Raw genomic sequence first — 26,962 nt, 5'->3', positions numbered from 1 at the left:
AACCTACTACATTGGCGTAGCTGGGGGAGAGGTGATACTCCCACGTGGCGTGTCCCAGGTGGCGGATAGAGGAGTCCTAACCGGCTTGCCGGCGGACTTGAGGGAAATAAAATACCTCTCGCGGACCAAACACACAACCCCCTGTGGGTGGAGGACGCAGACGGAGAATGCACCTATGGTATTCCCTGCCTGTCGTAAGAGGCGACTAAAAGGGGCGACCAAGGGATGATCAAATTAGAACCATGAGACTACTTGGGCTTAGTAGCATCACGCGGGGAACACCATGGGTTGCTTTTATTTGCGCGGAGTACCACTATGTTAGGTACCAAATAGGTTTTGTGATTAGTAGTATTAGAGTACGTTGGCGGCTTCTACAGTACCTGTGCTTCCTACCCCTATATGTGCAACACCATGGGATGAGCGACACCATGGTTCTGCATTGCCTATGCCTAGTACCCACTATGTGAGGAACACCCCGGGATAGCGCGGATCCCTGTGGTTAGTCCACTTTTGTGAGGAACGTTGTAGGTTTGCGTTGCCTGTAAATAGCGCCGCAGTGTGCGAAACACCATAGGTCTGTGTTACATGTGCGAATTTCATTACCTGTGATTAGTACCATACTGTGTGGAATGCCGCGAGTCTAAGCTACTTTTGATTAGTACCGCAACATGACAAATACCATGGTTCTACTTTCCCAACGATAAGTACCATTATGAGAGGCCGATAACTTGGATTTTGGACCTCTTTGGACTAAAGGCGTTATCGATTTAGTATTATGCTATAGGCGCAGTCCCTCGGTCAGTAATACTATTATTTGGCGTCAGTTTCTGTGAATGCGAAACATTGCGTGTCGGATCCACTGATTGTTTTAAATTCATATCCATTCATTCATTCTTCGACCTCACGTTTTGAATTTTGGTCAGTGGAGGCTTTTGGACTTTTAATTTGTCATTCCATTTCGTCTCATTTCGTACCATTAGGGGCCGATGACCTCGATGTTAGGCCCCTTTAAACAACAAGCATCATCATCATCATCATCATTATTTATTACTAAACTTATTGAGTTAATCTCCTCTTTACCCCATGAATGTGAATGCTTACAAAAGTGTCACGAGGGTGCACTAATGCGGGTAAATATATGCAGGTTAAAACGTAAGCCAACGAGGTACAGTGTAATGTCTTTCACAAGGAAAACTAAAGAACTCGGTTTCAAGGGCACGCTTAGTAGCTTATAGCAGGCGAGTGAGGTTGTCTTGGACAACAGGCTGCTATTCAGTTCGCGCGTTTGTAAAGCTCACAACTAATACTTATTGTGCCCTAGGGTAAGGAGGTAATTTACACTTTAAAAATTATACTCGTGATTACAGTAGTCTTTTACTTGTGGGCTGAGATCGAATCCTGCCTCAGTAGACGGGTGTATCAGAGTCCTTAAATACGAGAGCTCTCTCTCAGTATATCTATCAGCACAGTGAAGAACCAACTTTCAGTGAGGAATTGAAGCATGTTAAAGCAAGTGAACTCATTTCAAACAGGTGTAATGTGAACCCATAGTTGCGATGAGACTAAATATTAAAATATCCAGTAAAAGTTCATGAAGTCATTATTGAGTAAAGCGCCGCTCTTCCTTGCGGATATTGCTCCGGTAATTAGTTAGATTTACAGAAAATCTATATTCATTTGACTTCTGTGACAAGTTTGTTCTTCTACTATGTTCTGTAGTCTTCTTATACCCGTCCATTATGGTTCGTCATTTCTAAAGACAGTCTTCACACTAAGGAACCAACGTAGCATATACTTTTCCAAGCACCGTGCTCGACAGGAAGTCACCTATATAGTCCAGGTCTATCATACTGGACCCTTTTTCTTTCTTTTCTTTTATGTTATGATTGTAATATATTTTTCTTTTGATTGTGCAGTCTGTATTTATATGTATCTATTAGTGCTTTTGATACGATAAATAAACTTCTGCGACAGCAAACGCTGAAATACCGGGTCCTCCCTGCTTAGCACTGGAAAGTCATCCTTCATTAAAGCTTTCAACTACCTTAGGACTGTAAAACGAACCAACCAAAACCCTGCAACCCTTGCTCAGACAAAAGACCTGTGGATTACGAGGTGACGCGTGTTCGGCGCGACGAATCCTCTCGACCCTCATTCTTGGCTTCTTATTCCAGCACGAGATAGCATATATTCACTGTAAACTTTCTGCAGCTTTTCTTACATTTCCGAGGCTGTGTGAGGCTACAACAAATGGCATTGCTGCCAACGAAAGGATAAAGTGATTGTATCATCTAAAGGCGTGGTCTATGAAACTCCGCTCTTTTCAAACATGCAAGTTTTAAACATGTAACCGGTCATGAAAGAAAACAAACCTCACATTAGTTGATCTATTTTCGTAGGTTCCTTCTGATTACCTTTAACGTTCAGTATATTTTAATTGTACAAGTTTCGTAGCAATTTGTTTGTCATCGCTGCTACTACTACAACTACTACTACTACACTACTACTACTACGACCGGGCGAGTTGGCCGTGCGTGTAGAGGCGCGCGGCTGTGAGCTTGCATCCGGGAGATAGTAGGTTCGAATCCCACTATCGGCAGCCCTGAATATGGTTTTCCGTGGTTTTCCATTTTCACACCAGGCAAATGCTGGGGCTGTACCTTAATTAAGGCCACGGCCGCTTCCTTCAAACTCCTAGGCCTTTCCTATCCCATCGTCGCCATAAGACCTATCTGTGTCGGTGCGACGTAAAGCCCCTAGCAAAAAACTACTACTACTACTACTACTACTACTACTACTACTGCTTGATGTTTAGGTTCCGTACCCTGAAGGGGCACGGCGGACCTTTTCCCCCTGCATTCGCCTTAGAGCATGATAAAAGAGGTAAGGTAAGGGTGTATTCTGCCCGTAGGCAGGTCCGAACCTCCGCAGAGGTGTGCCTGAGCCGGAGTTTACGTACGGTAGGGTGATCGGTTCCTTTCCGCTCGAAGGCAGGTCAGAACCTCCGCAGAGGTGTGACTGAGCCGGAGTTTACGTACGGTAGGGTGGTCGGTTCCTCTCCGGTTCTCCATTCCCTTACCCCCCACCAACAGCGCCTGGCAACCCATTCAAATATTGTCCACGCCCAATGTTGCTGAACTTCGCAGATCTCACGGGATCCGGTGAGGAGAAACGAAAACCACAGGAAACCATTCACGGAACAGCCGACCAAAATGTAGAGCTGCAAGACTAGCTAAAACTAGTTGCTCTTAAGCCGAAGCCTAATTTAATCGGTGGAGTCAATGTTCACAACAAAGAGGAACAGCTGATCAATGATAGCACAATGCACATAGCTGAAATCACACACAAATGGTTCCTTAAAGCTTATATGGCAAACTGAAATAAGATCCATCGCTGTAGCCAACTAATTAGTTGTGAAAGTCGCCAACATGACCAAAATAAACAGTATATCAACACAAGTAATAACAATGGATATTCATATACCTTATTATATTATTCGTGAAACTTAACAGGTATTTCTACACCAGTTAGGTTATTAAATATTTATTTGTACATGCCAGCATTATCGTAATAGACTTACTATCCTAGAGGAATATAGCACATTAATCAATTATACTCCGAAACGTACCAGTAGGGAATTTCAAGATATGAAAATATGAGCGTTGGTAATAGTTAATATCCTCGTAAGTGATGAAAAATGTTACCTGCTTGCGAGTTGAACGATACATGGGCAATTAATGTATCCTTATTGCAACCCCACAGTTAACTATATTCAGTAGCAATAGCAGAGAAATTATATGGTTTCCCCCACATACGCACCAACGTTAGGTGGCGCCGATTGTATGTGTGGACTTAACAAGATGCGGACATTGTCATTAGTATTACGTCAGCATTGGCTAACGACAGGAAAATCTGTAACTCGCTACCAAGACGAAAAATTACAAAGGAACTGTTCTTCGCATTCATACACTACTAAATCAGGTTGAAGCGTTTGAAAATCACTTAACATACTTGATCAATACCCACAAGAGTTGCGTATATCTGTGGCTTGGTTCTAAAAGAGCCAATGTCGAAAAACCCGTTTTTGAGCTATGAGCATTTGAAGTTTTGCTTATAGTTTTCCAATTATTTTTTCAACAACTAATTTTAAATAACTTTATACTTTCTTTGTATATGCCAATATATCGTATTCTTTAAAAATTGTCAGGAATCTAATCTTTATTGGTAATCTAACATTATTGGCAAGGGCTTATTTAATTAAACGTTAACTGTTCGTTTATACTTAACAGAGACATTGGCCCTTTTAACATGTTGCAAGCCAGGATAAAACGCGTTTGTATCAGTTAATATCTCAATTTCGATAAAAAGTGACATTGGCCCTTTTAGAACCAAGCCACATATATAAGCAGGGAAAAGTACATCGATATTTCATCACCCTGAAAAACCAAAAGTCTACAATAAATTGGCCAAGTGTATTAATTAACATTTTCCTAGAATTACAACCACCTATGAATGCAAAATGCTTAGTGGCAGAAGTTTTCTAGACACACTGTATCTTGATTTCTCTTCATTTCCTCATGCGATGTAAATAAATGATAAATTCAAACCTTCAGCGTACATAAAAGTATTGCAAAAGTATTCCTGAGAAGAAGAAATTACGCTTCTCTTTCATTGCAATATAAAGCAACAAATCTGACGGCTAAGGATCAATCTCTTTTAAAACGTGTTTCATTTCGATGTTATGCATGACGCTGACATTTTTTTCAACTATGCAAGGGATGACCAAGAGAACTACCCCGAAACGTTGCTCGGTGAATGAGAGCGGAAAAGAAGTGAACGGGAGTGCTAATATGAAGACAGTGGCGAACGTAGCCGTAAGTCGTCTTTTAAGGAAATGAACATTGTCAGTGTAATCATTCACGAGAATGCCTTTAAAATGGATTAATTTTAACTAATCACAAGCAATTCAATCAATTAAACGCACCATATTGCTGAAGTCCTTCTGTTTTAAGAGCGACAAACAACTTCTCTTCACGTATAGAACTTCAGGAACAGGAAGACAACAAATAATAATCAGTGCCACCAAGGTTGAATGACATATATAGATGTTCCATCGCTGAGGTATACCACTACCAGTACCTGGGAACTAACCCCAAACCAGCTACAGGACTGAAGCAAAGCAACACAGGCCCACTTCTAACATGTTAGAAACATCTTCATCCTAATGAGGAAATTGCTCAGCAACCGCAGTTTATAACTGAGCCTTAGGCTCCATCTGCTTAGCATCTTTTTTTTTCCAATTTGACTTTGTGGAATAGAAGGATGGGCACTTGACCCAGGATCTCTTAAAATGACTGGAGGCGTTCAAAATATGAGTATATCGGCGAATGCTCCACACTTCGTGGACGAACAAAACCTGGAATTCCGACTGGGAGAAAAGACTGACCACCAAAAAATGGAGGCTGGAATATGAGTATTTCTTCCATAATATGCAGTGACAAGTATACAATCCTCGAACTTGACATACAGGAATGGATGGAATAACGTAGGAGACCTAATAGGCGTCGAAATTTATGGCTTAAGAATCTCTTGAACTTGTACGAGTTGAGCGCTGTGTTCTGGTTCCACATCACTGCATCCAAACTCAAGATCGCTAAGTTGAACGCCTATCTTCTCTAAAAGACGACGCATTGAGAAGAAAAAGAAGTGGGGAAATATGAATTTAGAACGAAATACGTTCCTTACTTAAATGTATGTGTGCGCAGTGGGAGCACAATTTGGAGCACATCCTATATTAGAGTACGTGTGGAGAAACGATATTGTAACAGCCAGCCAGGAAAGAGTTGACCGAGAAATTAACATCTTAAATTTTGTTTGGATACCAGAAGCACTCTAACGACACTGATCGTGAACGATCTGAACTAATACTTTTTTTGCAAGTTGCTTTACGTCGCACCGACACAGATAGGTCTTATGGCGACGATGGTACAGGAAAGGTCTAGGAGTCGGAAGGAAGCGGCCGTGCCCTTAATTAAGGTACAGCCCAAGCATTTGCCTGGTGCAAAAATGGGAAACCACGGGAAAAAATCTCCAGGCCTGCCGACAGTGGGGTCCGAACCCACTATCTTCCGAATACTGGATACTGGCCGCACTGAAGCGACTGCAGCTATCGAGCTTGGTGATCTGAACTACTAAGGTAGTAGCAGAAACAGCACAAAAATGGTAGTGATGGTGGTGGTTGTTGTTTTAAGAGTACAAGCACAGAAGGTAATACACAGACGTCCTAGAAGTGTGCACCTTGAAGAAGGCTGATGCCAAACGAACAACTCCCTGCTGAGGACTTGGAAGATTGGCTTATTGGATATCGGTCTATAGCCCACTCTCCCATATCACGGAGACCAAAGTTCACGAGTGAGACGTGGGTGTGAAACGAAACCTCTTTTATACTGGGTAGTTCATTTTCTTCCTGTATCTCTTTAACTTTCTGAAAGGAAATTTGACAAACTCTCTCAAATGTTATTGACCTCAGCCAGGACTGAACAGGAATTTGGAACAGAATAACTTCTATGCCACTGAGATGAAATGTCTGAAATATAGGTTTTACTATTTTAGTTCTGTTTGTAGGTAGAAAGATACTTATGGTTGGCCGTGTGTCTGTAACAAAATAGACATAGTTCTAGAGCCTAGGGAGTTATAACATTTACTATCAGGAGAATAAGTGAATATAACTGTATATCTGAAAAGGGGCCGATTATTTTAGGTATATCCCTCTCACTTGTCCGAACACTCGGCTCTAATGTTATGAATTGTTAAGTAATTCACGTAAATGACCAGGGCTCCCACACATTATACAGGTAACACGGAAACTGGATGACATGTGGAGAAAATGATTATGTGTGATCAATCAATGTCAGGACACTCGTGCCAGGTGAACTGTAAGCTTCTGTCTTGCGAAACGATATCCTGAAAACGATAGCTGTCAATACCAGACTTCTACATTGTACTCGCATGAGTTATTGGTAGCGTTCACCCTTCACGATATCTGTAGCACCAGTAAACCGGATGATACAACCGGCTGGTTAAAGTTTTCAAATTGACTTCCAGGGGATCTTAATTCTTCATTTATGTTGTGAGATTTTTTATTAACTTTAGCAACTTCTGATTTTTGTACTTGGTGAAACACTGTTAATTTAAACTTAGACGATGTTTTAAGGTTTTTTTTACCATTCCTCTCGCGACGGTCTGGTCCTAGTGAGAATTCTACCGAGGAATTCTAACCCAGGACATTCAGGTTTTAAGTCAAGTGGATAGAACACTGCGCCAGCGAAATCCATTTAAGACTCCAGTATCTGTGAAACATGATACATGAAAATGGAAAAAATACTGTATTTTTCTGTAAGCTAATGTGCGTTAGAATCGATGGCGTAGTAGATTTGGATATAACTCGAAAATTAACTTTCTGCTTCTGCTTATTCTTCGACCCATTTAGGGTTGTTGTTCGTAATTCCCCCCTATTCGTTCACGCGCTTTTGTATTTATTTTACCATCAATGTCGTATTTTTGTAGGCATTGTTGGGACTTGACAGTTTGATTTTATCGAGAGAGAGAGAGAGAGAGAGAGAGAGAAAGAGAGAGAAGACAGCAGGGGAAGGTTTTTATCTGAAACGAGTGTCAAACGGAAGACATTACCTTATTCAGAAAACCATATAAATTGGCAGGTTGCAAGAAGATTCGGTGCAGAACAGAGCCAAAGTAGCGATATTTGCTTCTAAAGCGACGAGAAAAGTTCACGAAAAGGAAGACTTGAATGAAAGAATGAACTAATGAATGAATGTTTGAATGTATGAATAAATGAATGAATAGAATAGAATACCCTTACACTCTTCCCTGCCATTCAATCCTGATATAGACGAAAAGATTTTCAAATTCATACAAGAAAGTAGGAAATAAAAATTTGTAACATGTACCCATTGTCATATAAAGTAATGCTAACCTACTTATATTGTAATACTAGGGGGTCGATAAACGGAAATGTTTGTTATATGGAGGAAAATTAAATGTTTCACTTGTTTTTCACTTGCGAATTATAATCGCGACCAAACATCTTCTTTTAATCTCAAGCCTTTTAAAATGGGGTGTATATTAGATTCGATGCCTCATTGGTTTCGGGTAAAAAAAGGCAATAAAGAAGTGAGCGAGTGTTTGAGACCACTAGAGGCTACTGAAAGCCTCAGAAGTGGGGGGTCTATGCTTTGGTGCTAGGACGTCCCTGTGAGAAGCAAGATCTTACTCTCTATCCACAGCGTGCACGAAAAACGCTGACCAATATTCACAGGCCGTAACAAAGCAGATAGAGAAATGAGGATAGGAACCAACTTTCTAACTCAATATGGGGAAGGTAAAATAATGTAGTTTTTGAGCGATACTTCATCCGCTACTGTTCTGCTTGATCTCAGTTTCATTATTTTCTTCGGAAGGAGAGTGAAGGAAGTACAGCATTCATTCAAAAACTTGACTTTCAGTTTGTGATAGATCACGGCGTTTTATGTACACTAGACATCGGAGAATTGGGTGTTTGAATTTACCTATAATTTAAGACGTCGTGGGGGCTCTTTACAAGAATTTAGACACACAGACAGACAGATATACAAATAAACAGACACCAAAGAAAAAAATATGCAGATGGTCATTATTACACCTGAAACGGACAACTGAATGAAAATTCCGCCAAAACAGTCAATGTACAGACTCAAAGTCATTACGATTTTATTTACACTAGTGTTCAAAAGTTGAACATAATCACTAAAGGAGGCCATACCGCCTGATAGGAATGTCAGATGGATTGCTGAACAAATGGAAGCTGACTCACACCCCACATGTCATACAACTTGTCCAAAAAACAGTGTCAGAAAGGTACTGACAGCTAAGATGCAACCTTGGCAACTACTAACAAAACTTGGCAGTGTCTTCCACAACAAGGTATGCTGTTAATAAGGTGTATGGTTACCGCTAACGGCCACACATACTTCGCAGCGACGTGGCATGCTCTCTATCAGATGGTCCAAGACCTCTTGTGGCAGTCGATCGCATTCCTCCGAAAGGGCAATGCGAAGTTACTGGAGGGTCCTTGGTGGAGGCTGACAGGATGCAATTCGCCTCTCCAATGCATCCCAGGTATGTTCTATAGGATTCAGATCCGCAGACGTCACTGGCCAGTCCATGCGATGAATGTATTCCCCAGCCAGAAATTCATCCACCAGAGCAGCGCGGTGCGGTCTGGCATTATCGTCCATTAAGAGGAAGTCTGGACCAACTGCACCTATGAAGAGTCGAACATGTGGTCTCAGTACCTCATCCCTTTATATCCGAGCGTTAACAGTGTTCCTTGGACCACCCATGGAGATGTGCAGGTCCGTACGGCCATTCAACATGATGCAGCCACGCACCATGACGCCGCCACCACCATACTGGTCCCGTTCCACGATGTTCCTGTGATTGTATCGGCTAGCCGGTTCCCTCCAGATTAATGTGCAACGAGAATCGCTTTGAAAACTGAAGCGGGATTCATCCGTTAAGAGCACATGCCTCCATTCATTCATGGTCCAGTTTCGATGTTGACAGCTCCCCAGTAAACGGGCCCGTCTCTGTGCTGGAGTGAGTGGGATGCACACTGCTGGACGTCGGGCAAACAGCCCTGCTATTCTGAGCCTCTGGTACACAGTTTGCCGGGAAACGATAACCCCAGAGACGGCTTAGAGCTCCGCCGACATTTGTCTTGCAGGTGCAGTCCGATTTCGTCGGGCGGTTAAGGTCAGATATCGGTCCTGCTGTGGGGTGGTTACCCTTGGTCGACCTGGTACTGGCCTACGACTAACATCTCCTGTGTCTCGAAATGGTCTCCAAAGCCTGGAAATGCCACTTTGTGGCACATTCAAGGATACGGCGACTTCGGTCTTTGTCTGGCCTGCTTCCAGGCGGCCGAGTATTCTACCCTGAAAAACGGAATCCAAATGGTGTCGTTGTGCCATTATGTTGTCACGTTCAGCACGAGGCTACACTCCGCACACTATAACAGGGGAAACACGACTGAGGGAATATGGGGCGCAGGGACTGCCTGTGTTTACCTTGCGGTTACTCCGCTAGTCAAAGCAGGGAACACTCCTTTCCTATATAGACCGAACACGTAAGGTTGGTAGGTGCATACGCCGTGCGATTTGCGGTCTATTTCCTGTTGCCCTGCTTACTCGTAACTATGCTTAACTTTTGGACACTAGTGTATATAGATAACTAGCAAATGTACCTGTGCCTCACCACGGTATTCGTCATTGTATACCGATATCAAAGTAAATTACTGAACATGCAGTGAATGAGTTTTTATTTAAAATTGCATGTCTCTTAGCGTTATCCAGAAACAGTTGTCAGAGGTTCGCATACGTTGTTTCCAATGTAAAGTGCGAGTTGCGGAGTTGTGATGATATCGGCAGGCTTGCTTACCTACTGCCATTCACAATCGAGTAGGGAAGTTTTCATTATAACGGCAGGCCCCGTTACCTACTGTGTGGTCACAATCGGTTTGTAGAGTTCTTGTTACAATAGCATGCCCCCTTTTCTACTTCCAGATAAGTTGGAGTTGAAGCGTTTCTTTAATGGGTGCCACCTTCCCTACTGCCAGTCAAAATTGTGTTCTGCTGTTATCACTATAATGACAGGCTCCTTTTCTTAATGTCAGTAACCGAGCTGAATAGCTGCAGTCACTTAAGTGTGGCCAGTATCCAGCATTCTGGAAACAGTGGGTTCGAACCCCACTGTCGGCAGTCCTGAAGATGGTTTTCCGTGGTTTCCCATTTTCACACCAGGCAAATGCTGGGGCTGTACCTTAATTAAGGCAACGGCCGCTTCCTTCCCTACCTTAGCCCTTTCCTCTCCCATCAAAGCCATAAGACTTATCTGTGTCGATGCGACAACTTGTAAAAAAAAAAATAATGTCAGTCACACCGAGTTGGTGAGTTTCCATTATAAAAGCAGGCCACTATGCCTAATGCGAGTCGCAGTTTAGGTGGGTAAATTTGTTTATAATGGCGGGCACACTTGCCTACTCCCAAACACAATCGGTTAGGGGGTTTTGAACAAAACTGCAAGGTCCATTTACATTTCCTAGTCAAATCGAGAATGGTATTATTAATTACAATGGTAGTCCCTCCTTACTAATGCTACTTTCAAAGGAGTTCGAGAAGGATCCCATTCCTACTGCCAGTCAAAGTCGATGTGGAGAGTAATAATTACAGTATCAGACGCCCTCCTTGTGAGAGTCACTATTGATGTAAGATATTAATTATAATGGCAAACAGACCCTTTCTACATCTCTACAAATCGACTTCAATGAATATATATATAGATCGACTTACGAAGAATATACATGTTTACAATATTGCCAACCTTCATTTACAGATCAACTGCTGCTAAATGATGCATCATATCGGCAAACGGATACAAATAAAAATTGCCTCAATATTCCGAAATTTTCGGGTGTAAAAAGTGAAGTATTTAATCAACTTGGAAGCTTTCCGTCGCGTCGGTTAAAGGCTAAGACATATAATTTTGCCAAATTTCAATTTTCTAGCTCGTCTGGCAGATTGTGCTTCAATCTTGTTTTGGGGGAAGGGGGCTACAAATGAGGACTTTCAGGAAACTAAAGCTATCAAATATGCAGATGTTCATTATTACATCTGAAAACGATAGCTGTAATAAAATGTTGCCGAAATAGTAATTTTACAGACACACGGTCGTTACGATTTTATTTATATATATAAGAAATCTGCTCTACGTACAACACCTTTCGGGCTATGTCCACTGGACTCAGCCTGCAAAACCAACCGTTCATGTTATCTACCTTATTAATCCTCCTATCGAAAAATGCACATGAGAAAAAGTTTTAGAAATGGATTTCCATAAAGGTTGGTCGATTTCGAGTTGGGTTGGTCTTGTATATATTATGGGAGAGTAAAATCACTATTTCGGTTCCCTGTAAACCCCCTATAAACCTTTGGACAGGTGTATACTAAATATGAAGTTTGTTTGAAATACAGTATCCCCAGTAGTTTTCAAGTTATAATAAATACGCTTTACACGCACCCGCTTTTAAGTCCAGTGGGACTTGAACTGAAAAACCGTCCGTTAATGATATCTCCCCTATTAACCCTCCTATCTAAAAATGCACATGATAAGAAATGTTTCGAAAAATATTTCCATTAAGGCAGGTAGATTCCCATTAATCTGGTTGTGTATATTTTATGGGAGTGCAAAATCGCGGTTTCGGTTTCGTATAAACCCCCAGTCATTTCAGGAATTTAGAAACAATATTGACCCAAAAACCTACCCAAGGATACGTGGATTCTAAATATGAAGTTTGGTAGAAATATATTCAGTAGGTTTGAACTTAAAGGCAAACAGACAAACAAACAGACAAACATACAGACACCAAAGCTAAAAAAAATATGCAGATGGTCATTATTACACCTGAAATAGATAAATGAATGAAAATTGCACCAAAAATTGTCAGGTACGGACACACTGCCGTTACGATTTCAGTAACATTGAAGAAGAAGGCAATCGAGAGATGCCGATTCGTAAGCAACAGCGAGTCTGAGACTCCGCTGAAGAATAGTTTCGCCGCCAATTACGGACGTTGTTCGTTAGGTGTATCCGTCTTTAAGGTGACTGTTGAACACTGCTTGAACCACCGATGCTACTTAGTTTATGCAGATATACTATCCCCACATCACTCTTTATTTCCTGTATGTTCGCGAATTCCAATTAATAAACCATTACAGAAACCAAAGAAAAGTCTCAGTTTCATTTGGGCAGCCCTCATTGCTAGTTTATGCTCTTTTGAACATCTATCATACATTACAGCATATCATGAAAATAAAGAGAAAGAAGTTATGATTTACAAAGAAGAATATATTATACCAATTGAAAAGAACACCGAACCAAATTCCAGAGCCACTGCAAGGCCTCACTTCAGATTTCCGAAAATCGCCTCACGCTACTATAAACGTGTTTTTTTTTTCATATTTGAATACTACAGGGTATTTCTTATAAACGCAGACCGTCCAGCGGCGTTTCTACCCTCCGACAGCTAAGCAGCTGTACGGGAGAAGCGCGCATAGTTCTTTACCTTGCAAGGAGCGTTCACGTGCTCGACCTAACATCAGTAGCCAGTCTAATTCTTGGCTGTTAACATGGTGAGACAGTTATCATTACCACGCCGTATTTTCGAATGTAAAAGTTATTTTAAAGACGAGTCAGCTCGACGGGTACGCGATGCATTTGTTCAGCAATTTCCTGGTGAACTGCCACCTTCACGAGCACAGTTTCATGTAATTTTAAATAAATTTTAAACTACTGGCTCAGTGCTCAATAAAAAACATACGCTCACGTGAACAGTTTTAACAGAGGAAAAGCTAAATGACATTGGTGCGAATCTTGAACGGTCGCAGAATAAATCTCTCACAAAATTACCACAAGTAGGGATTTCGGTTTTTCCTGCACACAGAGCTACAAGGCTGTTACACATCAAACCGTACAGTATTACACGGCCCCAGTGTTTAAAACCTGCTGATATAGCTACAAGAGTAAGATATTGTGAGTGATATTTTGCATTGTTGAATAATCGTTATTCGACCCACAGTTTGTGTTCTTTTCGGATGAGGCTTGATTTCATCTTAATGGTGGTGTGAACAATCATAACTGTCGCTATTGGTGTGCAGAATATCCTAATGGTGTTTATGAAGTCCCTCATTATGAAGGATGACACTTCCAGCATCTTTAATAAGGTTGGTCATACAAGATTGTACACACGCTTAAAGCAGGGCGGCCGCGCGCGACGTGAATTGGGCTGAGGCAGCTGCTATAGCCCCGAGTACAAACGCACGGTCTGGGTTTACGAGTATAAGAGAGACCCTGTATAGTCTATGGTCAAGTCACGACTGGCATTCTATCTCATGCCCCACGTGTGAATCATTTCTCCTGATCCACTATGACCGTTTTCGACCCTGCTCAAGTGCACCCAAATCTCTCGCGATAGGACAAATGAATTCGATGGAAGATTGGCATAAAACAGTAGTCTCCACTTCTCAGACACACAACTAAGTCATTTTGTTGTTCACGCATTGGCTTCGTTGAAACCACACTTCTAGAGAAACTTCCCCAGAAATTGTGAGAAGAGCCCCTGCAATATAAAATATATCCTGGCCCAAATTATACGAGAACATGGAGAAAATGTTCGAAGAAAGAATGTCAAGCAAGTTGAATAAAATGAAGCTGCGTACATGGAAAACGACCAAGAGGAAGATCATGGAACGTATAGCTAAAAAGAATTGGAGGAGTTAGTTCTGAGGAAAAGAGTAAACTGATATAAAGATTGACAAAATACTAAGAGACTTATATATTGCAAACAGGCACGGACTGTGCTGTACAGTGTAGATGTAAAGACGTGCTCGATTCTCCTAGAAACAGAAAAATTTCTCAAGTTCACTTATGAACAAAAGGAATGAGCATCAGATTAATTCCTGGGGTCAATTCTGGCCGGGAATAGAGCAAAGCTTGTTATCCACCTTAGTGCCGATTTTAAGAGTACTGGAAGACTTTACTTCCCACTTCTCCAGGACACTGTACAGCTTGTACACAGATTAATTTTCTTTCAATTTCATACAACAATACTAATACTTTTGTTCTTTCTTCTGCCCAGGTACGTACTTCATCCTGTACGACTTCATCGACTACTTCGAGAAAGACGGCCCCAGTTTCCTTCCTCGAGAGAAGTTCCTGGATATCGTAGACACTATTTTCAAGAATATGTCTCGCTTGCAGCGTGAAGCCATCGTCTTTCAGGTAGGAAATTAAACATTATGTAAATCTATGGATAGGAGATAAAATTAATATGCACGTTCAACTGTCCTGAGAGTTCGGCTCCATGGCTAAATGGTTAGCGTGCTGGCCTTTGGTCACAGGAGTCCCGGGTTCGATTCCCGGCAGGGTCGGGAATTTTAACCTTAATTGGTTAATTTCGCTGGCACGGGGGCTGGGTGTATGTGTTGTCTGCATCATCATTTCATCCTCATCACGACGCGCAGGTCACCTACGGGTGTCAACTCAAAAGACCTGCATCTGGCGAGCCGAACATGTCCTCGGACACTCCCGGCACTAAAAGCCATACGCCATTTCATTTCATTTCACTGTCCTGAGATTGTATGCCAATCTTCGGCTCGAAAGGAATATTCGACGAAATGGTGGATCACCTTTCGGAATAAGAGCATTATTATTTTTCTGTGTTTAAGTACAAATTTCTCACCCTTTCAGTGACAGTAAAATGTTTAAGTACGAAATTATCTTAAGAATGCACGTTATATTCGGACTTATGTAGGAATGTCCCCGAATGAAATACATATTTACGCTCAAATATTTATCTTTTATTCATAAACGCTAATTCACTCCAGCAAATTAATTTAAACAAAACATATTTTAAAATTAAATTCATACATATTTAGCAAATCAAAAGTAAGGAGTAAAGTTTAAACAGCATAGAGTATTTTGAATCCTGATAACATAATACGAAAATATGTGGACCCTAACTCAAGTAACTCATACACAAAATAAGCTGATAATTTCGCTTAACAAAGGCAAAAATCTCCACTAAAACTCATTGTAAAGTATTAAATTATTACGAGTGGCATGGGTAGATCGCCCAAAGCCTTTGGAGCTGCCCTTGTTTCATGTTATATTAACATCGTATCTACAAGCTGCTCCAATACGAACCGGTTTGAAATATTTCACACTGAAGGAAGTTAAAGGCGAACACTCTTAAAGTCGACAGAGCGCGCAGAGAAGTCTAGACAATTTCGAAACCTGATTCGAAAGATTAAACCCCTCGTGCGATAGTCATTGTAGAGAGATGGTATCACAGAAATCGTGGAGGTACGAATGACTTGTATTCGAGTCTTACAGCCATCAAAAGTTTCTAGTCATTCATGTTTGATTCTCTAATTTATTCTCGGTATCCTTCCAATTAGAATCAACTAAGAGATATATTTAAGAATATTTTAATTTTTTTATTATTTTCAAGTCACGTCTCTGTGTATCAAATTCCACATGCGATTGGAGGTCTAGTGGGTTCGATCTCGATATTAACAGTCGCACTAAACCTTACTTTGGGCAATGGGAAGATTGTATACAAGAAACTTAAAGCCAAAAAGTAGGCAGAAAATAACTTGACAACATAATGGATTCATCAACGACCTCCTTTATGGAATTGGTAGTCTCTCTATGTGGAGAATATTACCTACTCTCGGTATTCTGATCTAAAAATTGTCTAAACCAATAAGATAATGTATTGGTTTCGTCTTGCCGATCTCAGGGAAGCAGTCGTAGACAACGTGCGCGTCGTGATGAGGATAAAATAATGATGGAGACGACACGCAGTTATAATTCGCCACGTGTAAATACAGTAGTAACGACTTGACTATCTAACGTGTCTTTCATTTCGCCCAAAGTCAGACTTGCAGATATTGGCACAGGACAGTCCCTTTCCTGTTCCCAAACGTATTTTTCTCGTGGAAAACGTCTTTAGTATCGGAACCGTACTTGGGCCAATGAGCGGCACAGAAGTGTGGACGTTTTAAAATCGATATAACTTGTAGGCAACACATGATGCGATGACAGTGTCCAATATCTCATTTTAAAGAGGATGGGCCCATGTACCTAGCAACAAGTGTCTGCGCTCAGTATGACGTCATGGGGTGAACCAATGGTGCCACCATCTTGAAGTAATAAAATCACAGTGCCACGTGGGTAACCATTGGTGTAGCTCTGGACTCCGGCGTAGTAGCGCATCGTGTGAGGTGTTGTTTGATTTTTGTCAGTGAGTTATACAAGCCTAAGCGCAAAAACATCAAATAGTGTACATTTGAGAAATCTATGTAGGCATATAGCGCGAAGTGTTGCGAAAAACATTTTATTTGTAAAATGCCGTCCCCATCCGACGGACGTATCACTGTCATCAGCTCAATAAGCCCTCACTCCATAAGAACACTGCGAAGAGGTTTGGAAATGAATCCAGCCTTGTAGAGCACAATCTAGTGATTATACAGTATACTGCACATCACCGTCTCTCCTAACCTCCACTAACGAGACCACAGTGACTTGTCACCTTACCGATCATGGCCAACGGACGGGCAGATGTTCAGGGGAAACATGATAGTCGATACGCAATTGCGCTTCATAATAGTTGGACAATTCAATAATAATAACAATAATGGCGTATGGCCTCCGGAGAGGGCCGGTGCAAGTCTTTTTCTCGTAAAAACGGCCTTGTAGGCGACTTGCACGTATGTGAAGATGAGGGCCCTACCTAGGACGATTTCTAGTGCTGAATACGCCACACATCCAGCCCCGAGCCATTGGAATTAACCAATTACGGTTAAAGTCCCCGACCCGGCCAGGAATCGAACGCAGGACCCTCTGGACCAAAGGCCAGCACGCTAACCATTTAGCCATGGAACCAGGCGGAGAATTCAATATTGATGCCCAACTGAACTTGCAGGCTTTCCAAACTAGATTATTCATAGGAGCTCTTACAACCCTAGGTGTTAAAAATGTAGATTTATAGTTCGCCCACGTGAGCCTCCGTGGCTCAGGTAGCAGCGCACAGGGCTCTCACCTCTGGGTTCGGTGGTTCAAATCCCGGTCACCCTATGTTAGATTTGTGGGGCAAAGATCAGATGGGATAGGTTTTTCTTCCGGATACTCCGGTTCCCCTGTCATCTTTCATTCCTGCAACACTCTCAAATATCGTTTCGTTTTATCGGTTAATCATTTATCATTGCCCTAGGCTTCGGCAGCCGGCACAATTCCTATCCTCACCTGACCCGGTCGAATGAATGGAAACATGGAACATAATATGGAAGTCGATCTCTTTCCATAGGTACCTTACTTCTCAAATATCAGACCCATTAAACAATACATCGACATTGAGTAAATTTGTTTAGAGTTAGTAAAATGTCTACAATTTCAAACTCATACTAACTAGATATTTTATTTCAAAAATACCTATCTGCATCCGGGAGATAGTGGGTTCGAATCACACTGTCGGCATCCCTGAAGATGGCTTTCCGTTGTTTCCCATTTTCACACCAGGAAAATGGTGGTGCTGTACCTTAATTAAGACCACGGTCACTTCTTTCCCACTCATAGCCCATTTACTATCCCATCGTCGCCATAAGACCTGTATGTGTCGGTGCGACGTAAAGACAATTGTAAGAGGAAGGAAAAAAACCAGTATTGTACGTCAAAACTTGCGGCGGTAATTCCGACACAGAGTCACTTGACTTTTTTCTTTGAAAATTACCTACGGGAGTTCACCTTGTGGATCCAGCAGCCCTAAGTTCTATTAAAGAAGAAATATACGATATGTATATATCTACGGATGTCTTTATATTGTAGAGTTTTGCAGCTTTTTATGTGGTCATTGTCACTGCAGTTTCCATTTCCATTGAAAGTGCCGCGTCTTAGTACGTGTGAAACGCCTGACAGTGTAAACAAGTCAACAAGCTTCACACTGGAAGGAACGTTAGGTAATAATGATATAAGCCATTACGTCTACGAATGAACTGTTACTTAATAGTTTAATTTGTTGGAGTTTGATCACATACTTGATATTTGATTTGAACTGATATATTTAATTTTGAATTAGAGACTGATAAGTTAGAAATACTATACCTGGAGTGAATTCAAATTCTGAGCTTCAAGCGGTGGAGTCTGTCACTCTTTATTTCATCTGAATTGCGGCAGTGGCTATCGTACAATCTCTTTTAAAGTGGGAGCTTTGTAAATGGACAAAGGGAACTTGAGTGCCTTCCCGTCTCGAGGACACCATCGATCAGCCGGCTACTCTCTTTGTTCACTTACCGAAGAGTTACTAAATATTTAAAACGTACGAGGAATGCTCTCACTGCCGACTTCTAATGAGAAATAATACTGTGTAGGACAAAATATTTATTGACATACCCACCTTCGGAATACGCATAATAATAATAATAATAATGGTATTTGTTTTACGTCCCACTAACTAGTTTTACGGTTTTTGAAGGCGTACAGGAGCCAGAATTTTGTCGCACATGAGTTCTTTCAGCTACCAATGAATCTACCGACACGAGTCTGGCTTATTCAAACACTGCCATCACTACTGGACTGAGCCGGGATCGAACTCACTAACTTGATTTCACAAAGCCACCTTCATTTTATTGCAGACAGATGACCTCGATTTTCGGCCCTAAAGAAAGATGAGTCCTTATTTTATGCCAGACAAATACACTTCTTGTCATACCGAGCGAGTTGGCAACGCGGTTCGAGCAATGTATCTGTTAGCTTGCATTCAGAAGATGGTGAAATCGAACCCCCACTGTCGGCCGGCCTAAATATGGCTTCCCAAACTGTACCTTAATTAAGGCCACGTTCGCTTCCATTCCATTCTATTCCATTCCATTCCATTCCTAGCCCTGCCCTACCCTATCGCTGCCGAAATACTTTATATTATTATTGATGCACACTGCACGTGTTCGTGACATTGTCAGCAGTGTTGTAGGCCTCATATTTCGTTGTAAGAGAGCTGCCATAGGGTAGGCTGTGTTGTACACGGCGATATCTCGCAAAGTGTACGTCTAATAGACGTTGTTGCTTGTGTGCATATTTAATATCGTTGCGACTGTGAAAAGCGCTATGTGAACAATTTTGAACTTTAACCAAAAAGGTTTTTTTTTTTTTCAAGTTACCTTAAAGAACTCTCGTCCTTGATGATGTGTGTGCTACGGATCAGTATTTTTCCTACTCCATCATCACAAAGCGGGTTTTCGCAAGCGCAACTAAGGTATACAGTACCCAGCGAGTCCATCGTCAAACCAATAGAATAATGTACTGGTTGTTTAAACAATCCTCCACGTTCCTTCAGGTTTACACTCTCAATAATGCATATTTAGTCAGGTTTCTTAATCTTAGCGCTTTAAATTAATAAAAAACAATGAACGACCTGAGATATTCATGTTATATTTGTGACAAGAGCTAACGTTGTAATGAAAGTAGATCATAACAATTTTTTTTTTTTTTTCGTACAGGATAAGGTATGTCCAACGTGTATTTCCGTTCGACTCGCTATTGCATTTGAACAGTTATACCTCTGCGCATACACACACACACATACACACACACAAAAATATCACCAACCCTCCCCTACCCTGATCATTCCCTAAGTTACATATTGCCCAGGAGGAATTTGAATAGAACCGGGCGAGTTGGCCGTGCTCGTAGAGGTGCTCGGCTGTGAGCTTGCATTCGGGAGATAGTAGGTTCGAATCCCACTATCGGCAGCCCTGAAGATGGTTTTCCGTGGTTTCCCATTTTCACACCAGGCAAATGCTGGGGCTGTACCTTAATTAAGGCCATGGCCGCTTCCTTCCAACTCCTAGGCCTTTCCTATCCCATCGTCGCCATAAGACCTATCTGTGTCGGTGCGACGTAAAGCCCCTAGCAAAAAAAAAAGAATAGAGTCCTTAGACTTGACTGAAACTTACATTTAAAGGGTGATATTAAACTTGAGAATTTTATGTTAAGAAGGATGTTTGAAACCTTCCCCTCAAGTTAACTGTCTGGAGCTATCACATATTTGAAAGATGTCTGCCATAACCTTGAGCTGTTGGGCCTTCCGACGACGGCATAGTCCCTGTTACGGGAATATCGTGATCTACAGAGGTATAAGAAGGTGCCAGGATGAATGGGTGGACATAGAAAAGATCAAAGAGTAATTTGAAAACACTAAATTCTGAAATTCTTTTTCCTTTTTTTCTGAGTTCAAACTTTGGTAGATTATCTGAATCAACAACAACAGTTAAAGAGCTCGTCAGCTCGGATAACAATAGCGGACTCTAAATCCAAAAATCAGGTACAATAGAGAAAATAGCTTCATAAGCGTATAATTGCCACGTGCACTTACCTAACCGTATGACAGTTTGATGTATTGTGAAAATAACTGTCGCATACATGTTTTTGCAAAAGTCGTGCAGTTATGACGTAGTAAGTGCTTTAAAGGCGACTGTAGTTTGGTATACGGCACAGGAAAATCGACCATCGCCCCAATGACGTTCGTAGGGATGCCTAAAGGCAGAAACGTCAGGTGCGGCTGACTCACTCGGTATATTTTATTACAGTCGTTATCTTGATCTGCACATAAACAGTATGTTCATTGGAAAATGGATTGAAACACATGGAAACTGTGTTTAGATAGGTACATCAAATTTTTATTTACTTGTCTTTAGTAGTGGCGAAGTTAGAACTTATGATCCTCACTTACGCGTAACCACATTACTCTTAAGTAAAAATGATGGAATGGAAAATACTCATTTGAACATTTGAACTTTTTTCTTTACACGTTGTTTTACTTTGCACCGATACAGATAAGACTTATGGCGACGATGGTATAGAGAAAGGCTAAGAGTGCGAAGGAAGCGGCCGTGGCCTTAATTAAGGTATATCCCCAGCATTTTCCTGGTGTAAAAATAGGATACCACGGAAAACCATCTTCAGGGCTGTCGTTAGTGGGGTTCGAAATCACCATCTCCCGAATGCAAGCCCGCAGCTGCGCGTCCCTAACCGCACGTCCAACTCGTTCGGTTAATTTAAACTCTGCTGGAAATACAAGTTCTCAATGGTTTAATTAAATGAGCGAAATAAACAGCAGATATTGCACGTAGATTTCCAGTGTAGACTAATAAACTGCTCTTCATTCATATCCTAAAGGCAACACCTTTACTATGCAACAACTCTCCTGTCAATTGGTGTCCTTTTCAGTTTAATGTAATTGTCACGTCCCAGTCCCAATGTCTTCCAAGTACTTCTTCCTAGGTCTGCCTCCACTTTTCTTCCCTAACACATTCCCTTCAAAAGTGTTAATGATGAAAATGTTGAGTTTCTTAAAATGTTAAGTCAACAGAAAAACTAAATCAATCGTAATTCCGAAAGAATATTAAAGAAATCAAAACATATATAAATCATGGTGTCATCAGAATAGATCAGGTGAAATATTTCTGTCATCTCGGCAATATGATCACAAAATACAACAGATGTTCGGTGAAACTGAAGAGCGGGTTAGAACTGGCAAAACAGGCACTTATGACAAAGAATAGCATTTTAACCAGCAAACATAATAATATAGATGTCAGAAAATCCTTCGCAGAGTGACTTGTATGGAGTAAATAGCTCTTTGAAACTGAAAGTTGGAATCTGGGTGAACAGAGAAGGAACCGTCTTGAAGTTACAGAAATGTGGACCAAAATTACAAGAACGATCACCATCATCATTATCTAAAGGCTTCGCCTTGTCGCTGCAACCACTGATCTCTTCTCTCTGCGATCCTTTTCATCTCTCCATAACCTTGGCAGCCCATCATCTCAACTACCTCTTAAATGATCTTCTTCCGTGGTTTCCCTCTGCCTTTCTTTCCCATCACCTTGCTTTCGAACAAGTTCTTTATGAAGTTATTATGCCGGAGAATGTGACCGAAAACTGACGCTTTTCTCCTTTTTATCGTTGTTATTAAATGTCTCTGGGTGTTTATTTCTCTAAGCACTGCTTCATTAGTTTTCTTCTCAATCCAGCTAGTTCTTGTCATCTTCCTCCATAGCCACATTTCTACTGCCTCTAGTCGTTTCACGTCCTCCTTCAAGAGAGTCCATCCTTCACAGCCGTATAGCAGCACACTCCCAATGAACGTTTTGATAAATCATTTCTTTTGTTCAGTATTTAAGGATTTATTAGTTAAGAGCTGCTTCTTCTCCTCAAAGGTTTTCTTACACAGGGAAATCCTTCTTTTTATTTCCATAGTGCATCTGTTGTCATCGGTAATAACTGATCCTAAGTAGCAGAACTTGTTCACCTGTTTTATTAACATATTTCCAATTCTGAGCTGTGCCTCTGGCTTCATTTTAGATGTGCTTACAACCGTAACATTAGTTTTATTTACATGAATGTTAAAAACGAACTGGATGGAAATAAAAACAAACGCAGAAGTTTTAAGAGAAGCCCATGAAGAGAGAAGATCATTAAAGACAATGGAGAAGAGGAAACCAAATTTATTGGGCATAATCAAACTTCAGTATACTGAGATTATATTCGTGCTTGATTTCCATGGAAAGCAGGAACATATATCAAGTTCATGGTCATAGCCTCCTTCATGAAATCACACTTTTAACTGGCCGAACATCGTAAACATGCAATTTTGATCGCTCTCGAGTAACAGTGAAACTAGTTACTGTTGAATTTATTCATAGACATTAGTTATAACGAGGTCACGGTTATAACGAGCGGAGCAATTTGCTCCATGAATAAGTAACTACATTCAGTGCATGTGACGAGGTAACTTCACAGATAGACTATATCGAGCAGAAGTCGTCCTCCACTCTGAGTCGACACCAGTCCTAATGAACTGCTTGTTGACTTTCACTCCGTAGCGGAACACTTCCCCAACCACAAAAGCATGCAAGCAGTTATCTCATCAAAAACACACAGTAACTTACAATTGATGTAGCACTCTTCAGAGGTCGCATATGTCGATCTGTGATTGTGAATATTGAGTTAGGTAGCCTCCTTCACACACGTTGTAGCTCATAACATCGTACCGAGAATAACGGCAAGAATAATAGTGGACAGTGAACTATGACGTTTACAATTTCCATAATAATAATAATAATAATAATAATAATAATAATAATAATAATAATAATAATAATAATAATATGATAATAATAATGATATAATATGGAATTTTATTCAATCTAAGGCAACAAGGCCGATATGGTTCCAGGAATGCGAAAAAGATCTGATGCAGATTGGTATTTCAGACCAAGAAATTCCTTACAGGAACGCATTCAGAAGGTTGGTGAACAACGATCAAGGTTTCAAAATGGCATTAACTTCCAGAAGACGCAAAGGACCTTTGTCTGAAGAGCATAAACAGGCACTCGTCGCTGGGCTCAGAAGGTACTGGAAGGAAGTCAAAGCCGTAACAAGGACAAGACCTAGACACTAAAATGAAGTTGGTTGTTACGACGAAGTCCATAGAGGCTCAACTCGATGTATAAAAATATAATACATAAGTGGTTTAACACTGAACTTACTCAGGTTTTCAGCGACGGTGGGATAGTAAAGGGTTAGGACTGGGAAGGGAGATCTCTCGGCGTTAATTAATTAACGGGCCCATATTTCCATGGTGTGAAACTGGGGAGCAACGGAAATCCTTTTCCAGAGCTGCTAATGGTGGAGTCGAACCCACTGTCTCTCAAATACAAACTTGCAACTGCATGGTGCTTAATACGCAGCCAACACGATCGGTAATAATAATAATAATAATAATAATAATAATAATAATAATAATAATAATAGTGAAATCTAATGTTTGTATGCATAAAGTGAATGCATTTCAATGACTCGAAAGTTAGGCCTAAGAGAAGTCAAGACGTTCTAAGCTCAGGAGATATAATATAAATGTACTTATACACTGACATGCCCAAAGTCATGGGATAGTGGTTTCGTATCGTGTAGACCCTCCTCTAACTCGGCCAAGTGTAGCAACTCGTCGTGGGATCGATTCCACAAGTGGAAGAAACGCCTGTGGAGAAATTCTGATCCATGTCGTCTGAATAACTATCCACAACTTCCTGATGTTTGTAGAAGCAGGGTCTTGGGTGTGAATGAACCTCACCACTAGGTCCTATAAATTCTCACAAGGTTCATACCAGGTGAAAGAGATGGGTACAGCAGTCGTTGACACTCACGAGAAAGCTTGTCGAACTAGTTCTGGACAACTTGGGCCCCGATGACATCATGCATATTTCTGCTGAAGCATATCCTCGTTGTAGGGGTACGTGAAGCCCATGAAGGTCTGCAAGTGGTCGAAAAGCACCTCACTGTGGCAGTCACAGGTCAAAGACCTTTTCAGGTGGATCATCGGATCCAGTCCACACCAAGTGAACACACCCCACACCACTATCGAACTACCACCAGCATGTGTGGTGCCTTGATGACAACTGGTGTCCATGATAGCCCTACCATCAGCTCGACACAACTCGAACAGTGACTCATCGGACCAAACAGCATGCTATCAGTCCTCTAGGGTCCAATTAGCTTCGTCATGCGCCCAAACGAGTCGCTGTGGCCGATGCCATGGTGGTAACAAAGGCACCCTGGTTAAGTCTTATATTCCCATATCCCATTGACGTTAAAGAACGCTCCACTAACCTGTTGGATAAGCATCTGGTACCTTCTGCATTGAATGTGAATGTGATTTGGGTCAGCGGTATATCAGTGTATTATATCTGATATCTGCCTGTATACTTATAGCTTTTCATAGAATTATCCACTGTCTGCTGTACATTCTGGTAGCCCTAATATAATTTTGCATTGACTATTACCTATAGTTTCTTTCTGACCTTCAAAGTCCCATATTTCTACCACCGTGCAAAGTTCTGGATTTTACAAGCTAATTTACAACATTCTTCCACAGTTTATATTCAGTATTTGACATCTTCCAAACATTTTGTAGTATATAAATCTGCCAGTCCTTTCATTTTCGCTCGTCTTATTTGCTCTTTCCACTTACCATAAGATGCTGGTATTATTCCTAAACATTGTATGTCATTGGTTACCTCCGATTCTTTTTTTAATATAGTCACCCTGATTTTCAATGCGCATGGTCCACCGTTTCACAAGCTTTCTAAAACCCTCTGCAAAAAAGGTTTTTAGCTGCGCATCACCGCTTCCTTCAACTGTTGATCGGTGCATATTTTTTTTTTTTTTTTTTTTTGCTATTTGCTTTACGTCGCACCGACACAGATAGGTCTTATGGCGACGATGGGATAGGAAAGGCCTGGGAGTTGGAAGGAAGCGGCCGGTGGCCTTAATTAAGGTACAGCCCCAGCATTTGCCTGGTGTGAAAATGGGAAACCACGGAAAACCATCTTCAGGGCTGCCGATAGTGGGATTCGAACCTACTATCTCCCGGATGCAAGCTCACAGCCGCGCCCATCTACGCGCACGGCCAACTCGCCCGGTCGGTGCATTTTATTTTTTCTGCTAGTTGTTTTACGTCGCACCGACACAGATAGGTCTTACGGCGACGATGGGACAGGAAAGGGCTAGGAGTGGGAAGGAAGCGGCCGTGGCCTTAATTAAGGTACAGCCCCAGCATTTGCCTGGTGTGAAAATGGGAAACCACGGAAAACCATTTTCAGGGCTGCCGACAGTAGGATTCGAACCTACTAACTCCCGAATACTGGATACTGGCCGCACTTAAGCGACTGCAGCTATCGAGCTCGGTCGGTGCATTTTTAATTGGACCAAACAGGTGGTATGTCATGCGACAAAATAACTCCTTCCGACAATCGACGTCTGTCCACACCACTCAAACTCTTCAAATGCTGCATTTCGAAGTGTTCTTTCCTCATCCTTTACGCTCGTGCGACCACTTTTAGTAAACACTAGTAAACACTTCGCTGTGCCAAAACATTTTCCCCGTATTATTTTGAAAGTCTTCTATGAATTTACACTCTTGCTACACCCTCAGACCATAAGAAACGGATTCCTGAACGCTGTTCTTCCTTGATGCAAACAGAGAGTGGCGCAGCCATCTTTACGTCGCAACTGCTCAAGCTGTACTGACCTGAAAACACTGAAACCTGCCAAAGTCGTCGACGAAGTTTCCATCTAGCGTCTGGTGAGAACACAACACCGTAGGGTCAACCTAAAGGAAATTGAGAAAAAATGCAGATATTTACTGACTTGCTTACATAAAAAAAAAGATTTAGCAGTTGCAGACATACATATTAACTTATTGGGCTAAAGCAGGTGTGCAAATTATCACCTA

At 41.4% G+C, this 26,962-nt stretch overlaps 1 protein-coding gene across 1 annotated transcript in view; it reads left to right on the top strand.

The window, feature by feature from the left end:
* Positions 1–26,962, top strand: part of LOC136866791 (acetylcholinesterase) — a 565,008-nt gene that overhangs the window by 283,389 nt on the left and 254,657 nt on the right. The window contains exon 2 of the mRNA XM_067143897.2: positions 14,750–14,892. Within this exon, the coding sequence (XP_066999998.1) occupies positions 14,750–14,892 (143 nt within the window). The remainder of the gene's footprint in view (positions 1–14,749; positions 14,893–26,962) is intronic.

This window comes from Anabrus simplex, chromosome 3 (genome assembly GCF_040414725.1).
Source record: "Anabrus simplex isolate iqAnaSimp1 chromosome 3, ASM4041472v1, whole genome shotgun sequence".
Lineage (NCBI taxonomy): Eukaryota > Metazoa > Arthropoda > Insecta > Orthoptera > Tettigoniidae > Anabrus > Anabrus simplex.
This window is presented reverse-complemented; position numbering and strand designations above follow the sequence as displayed.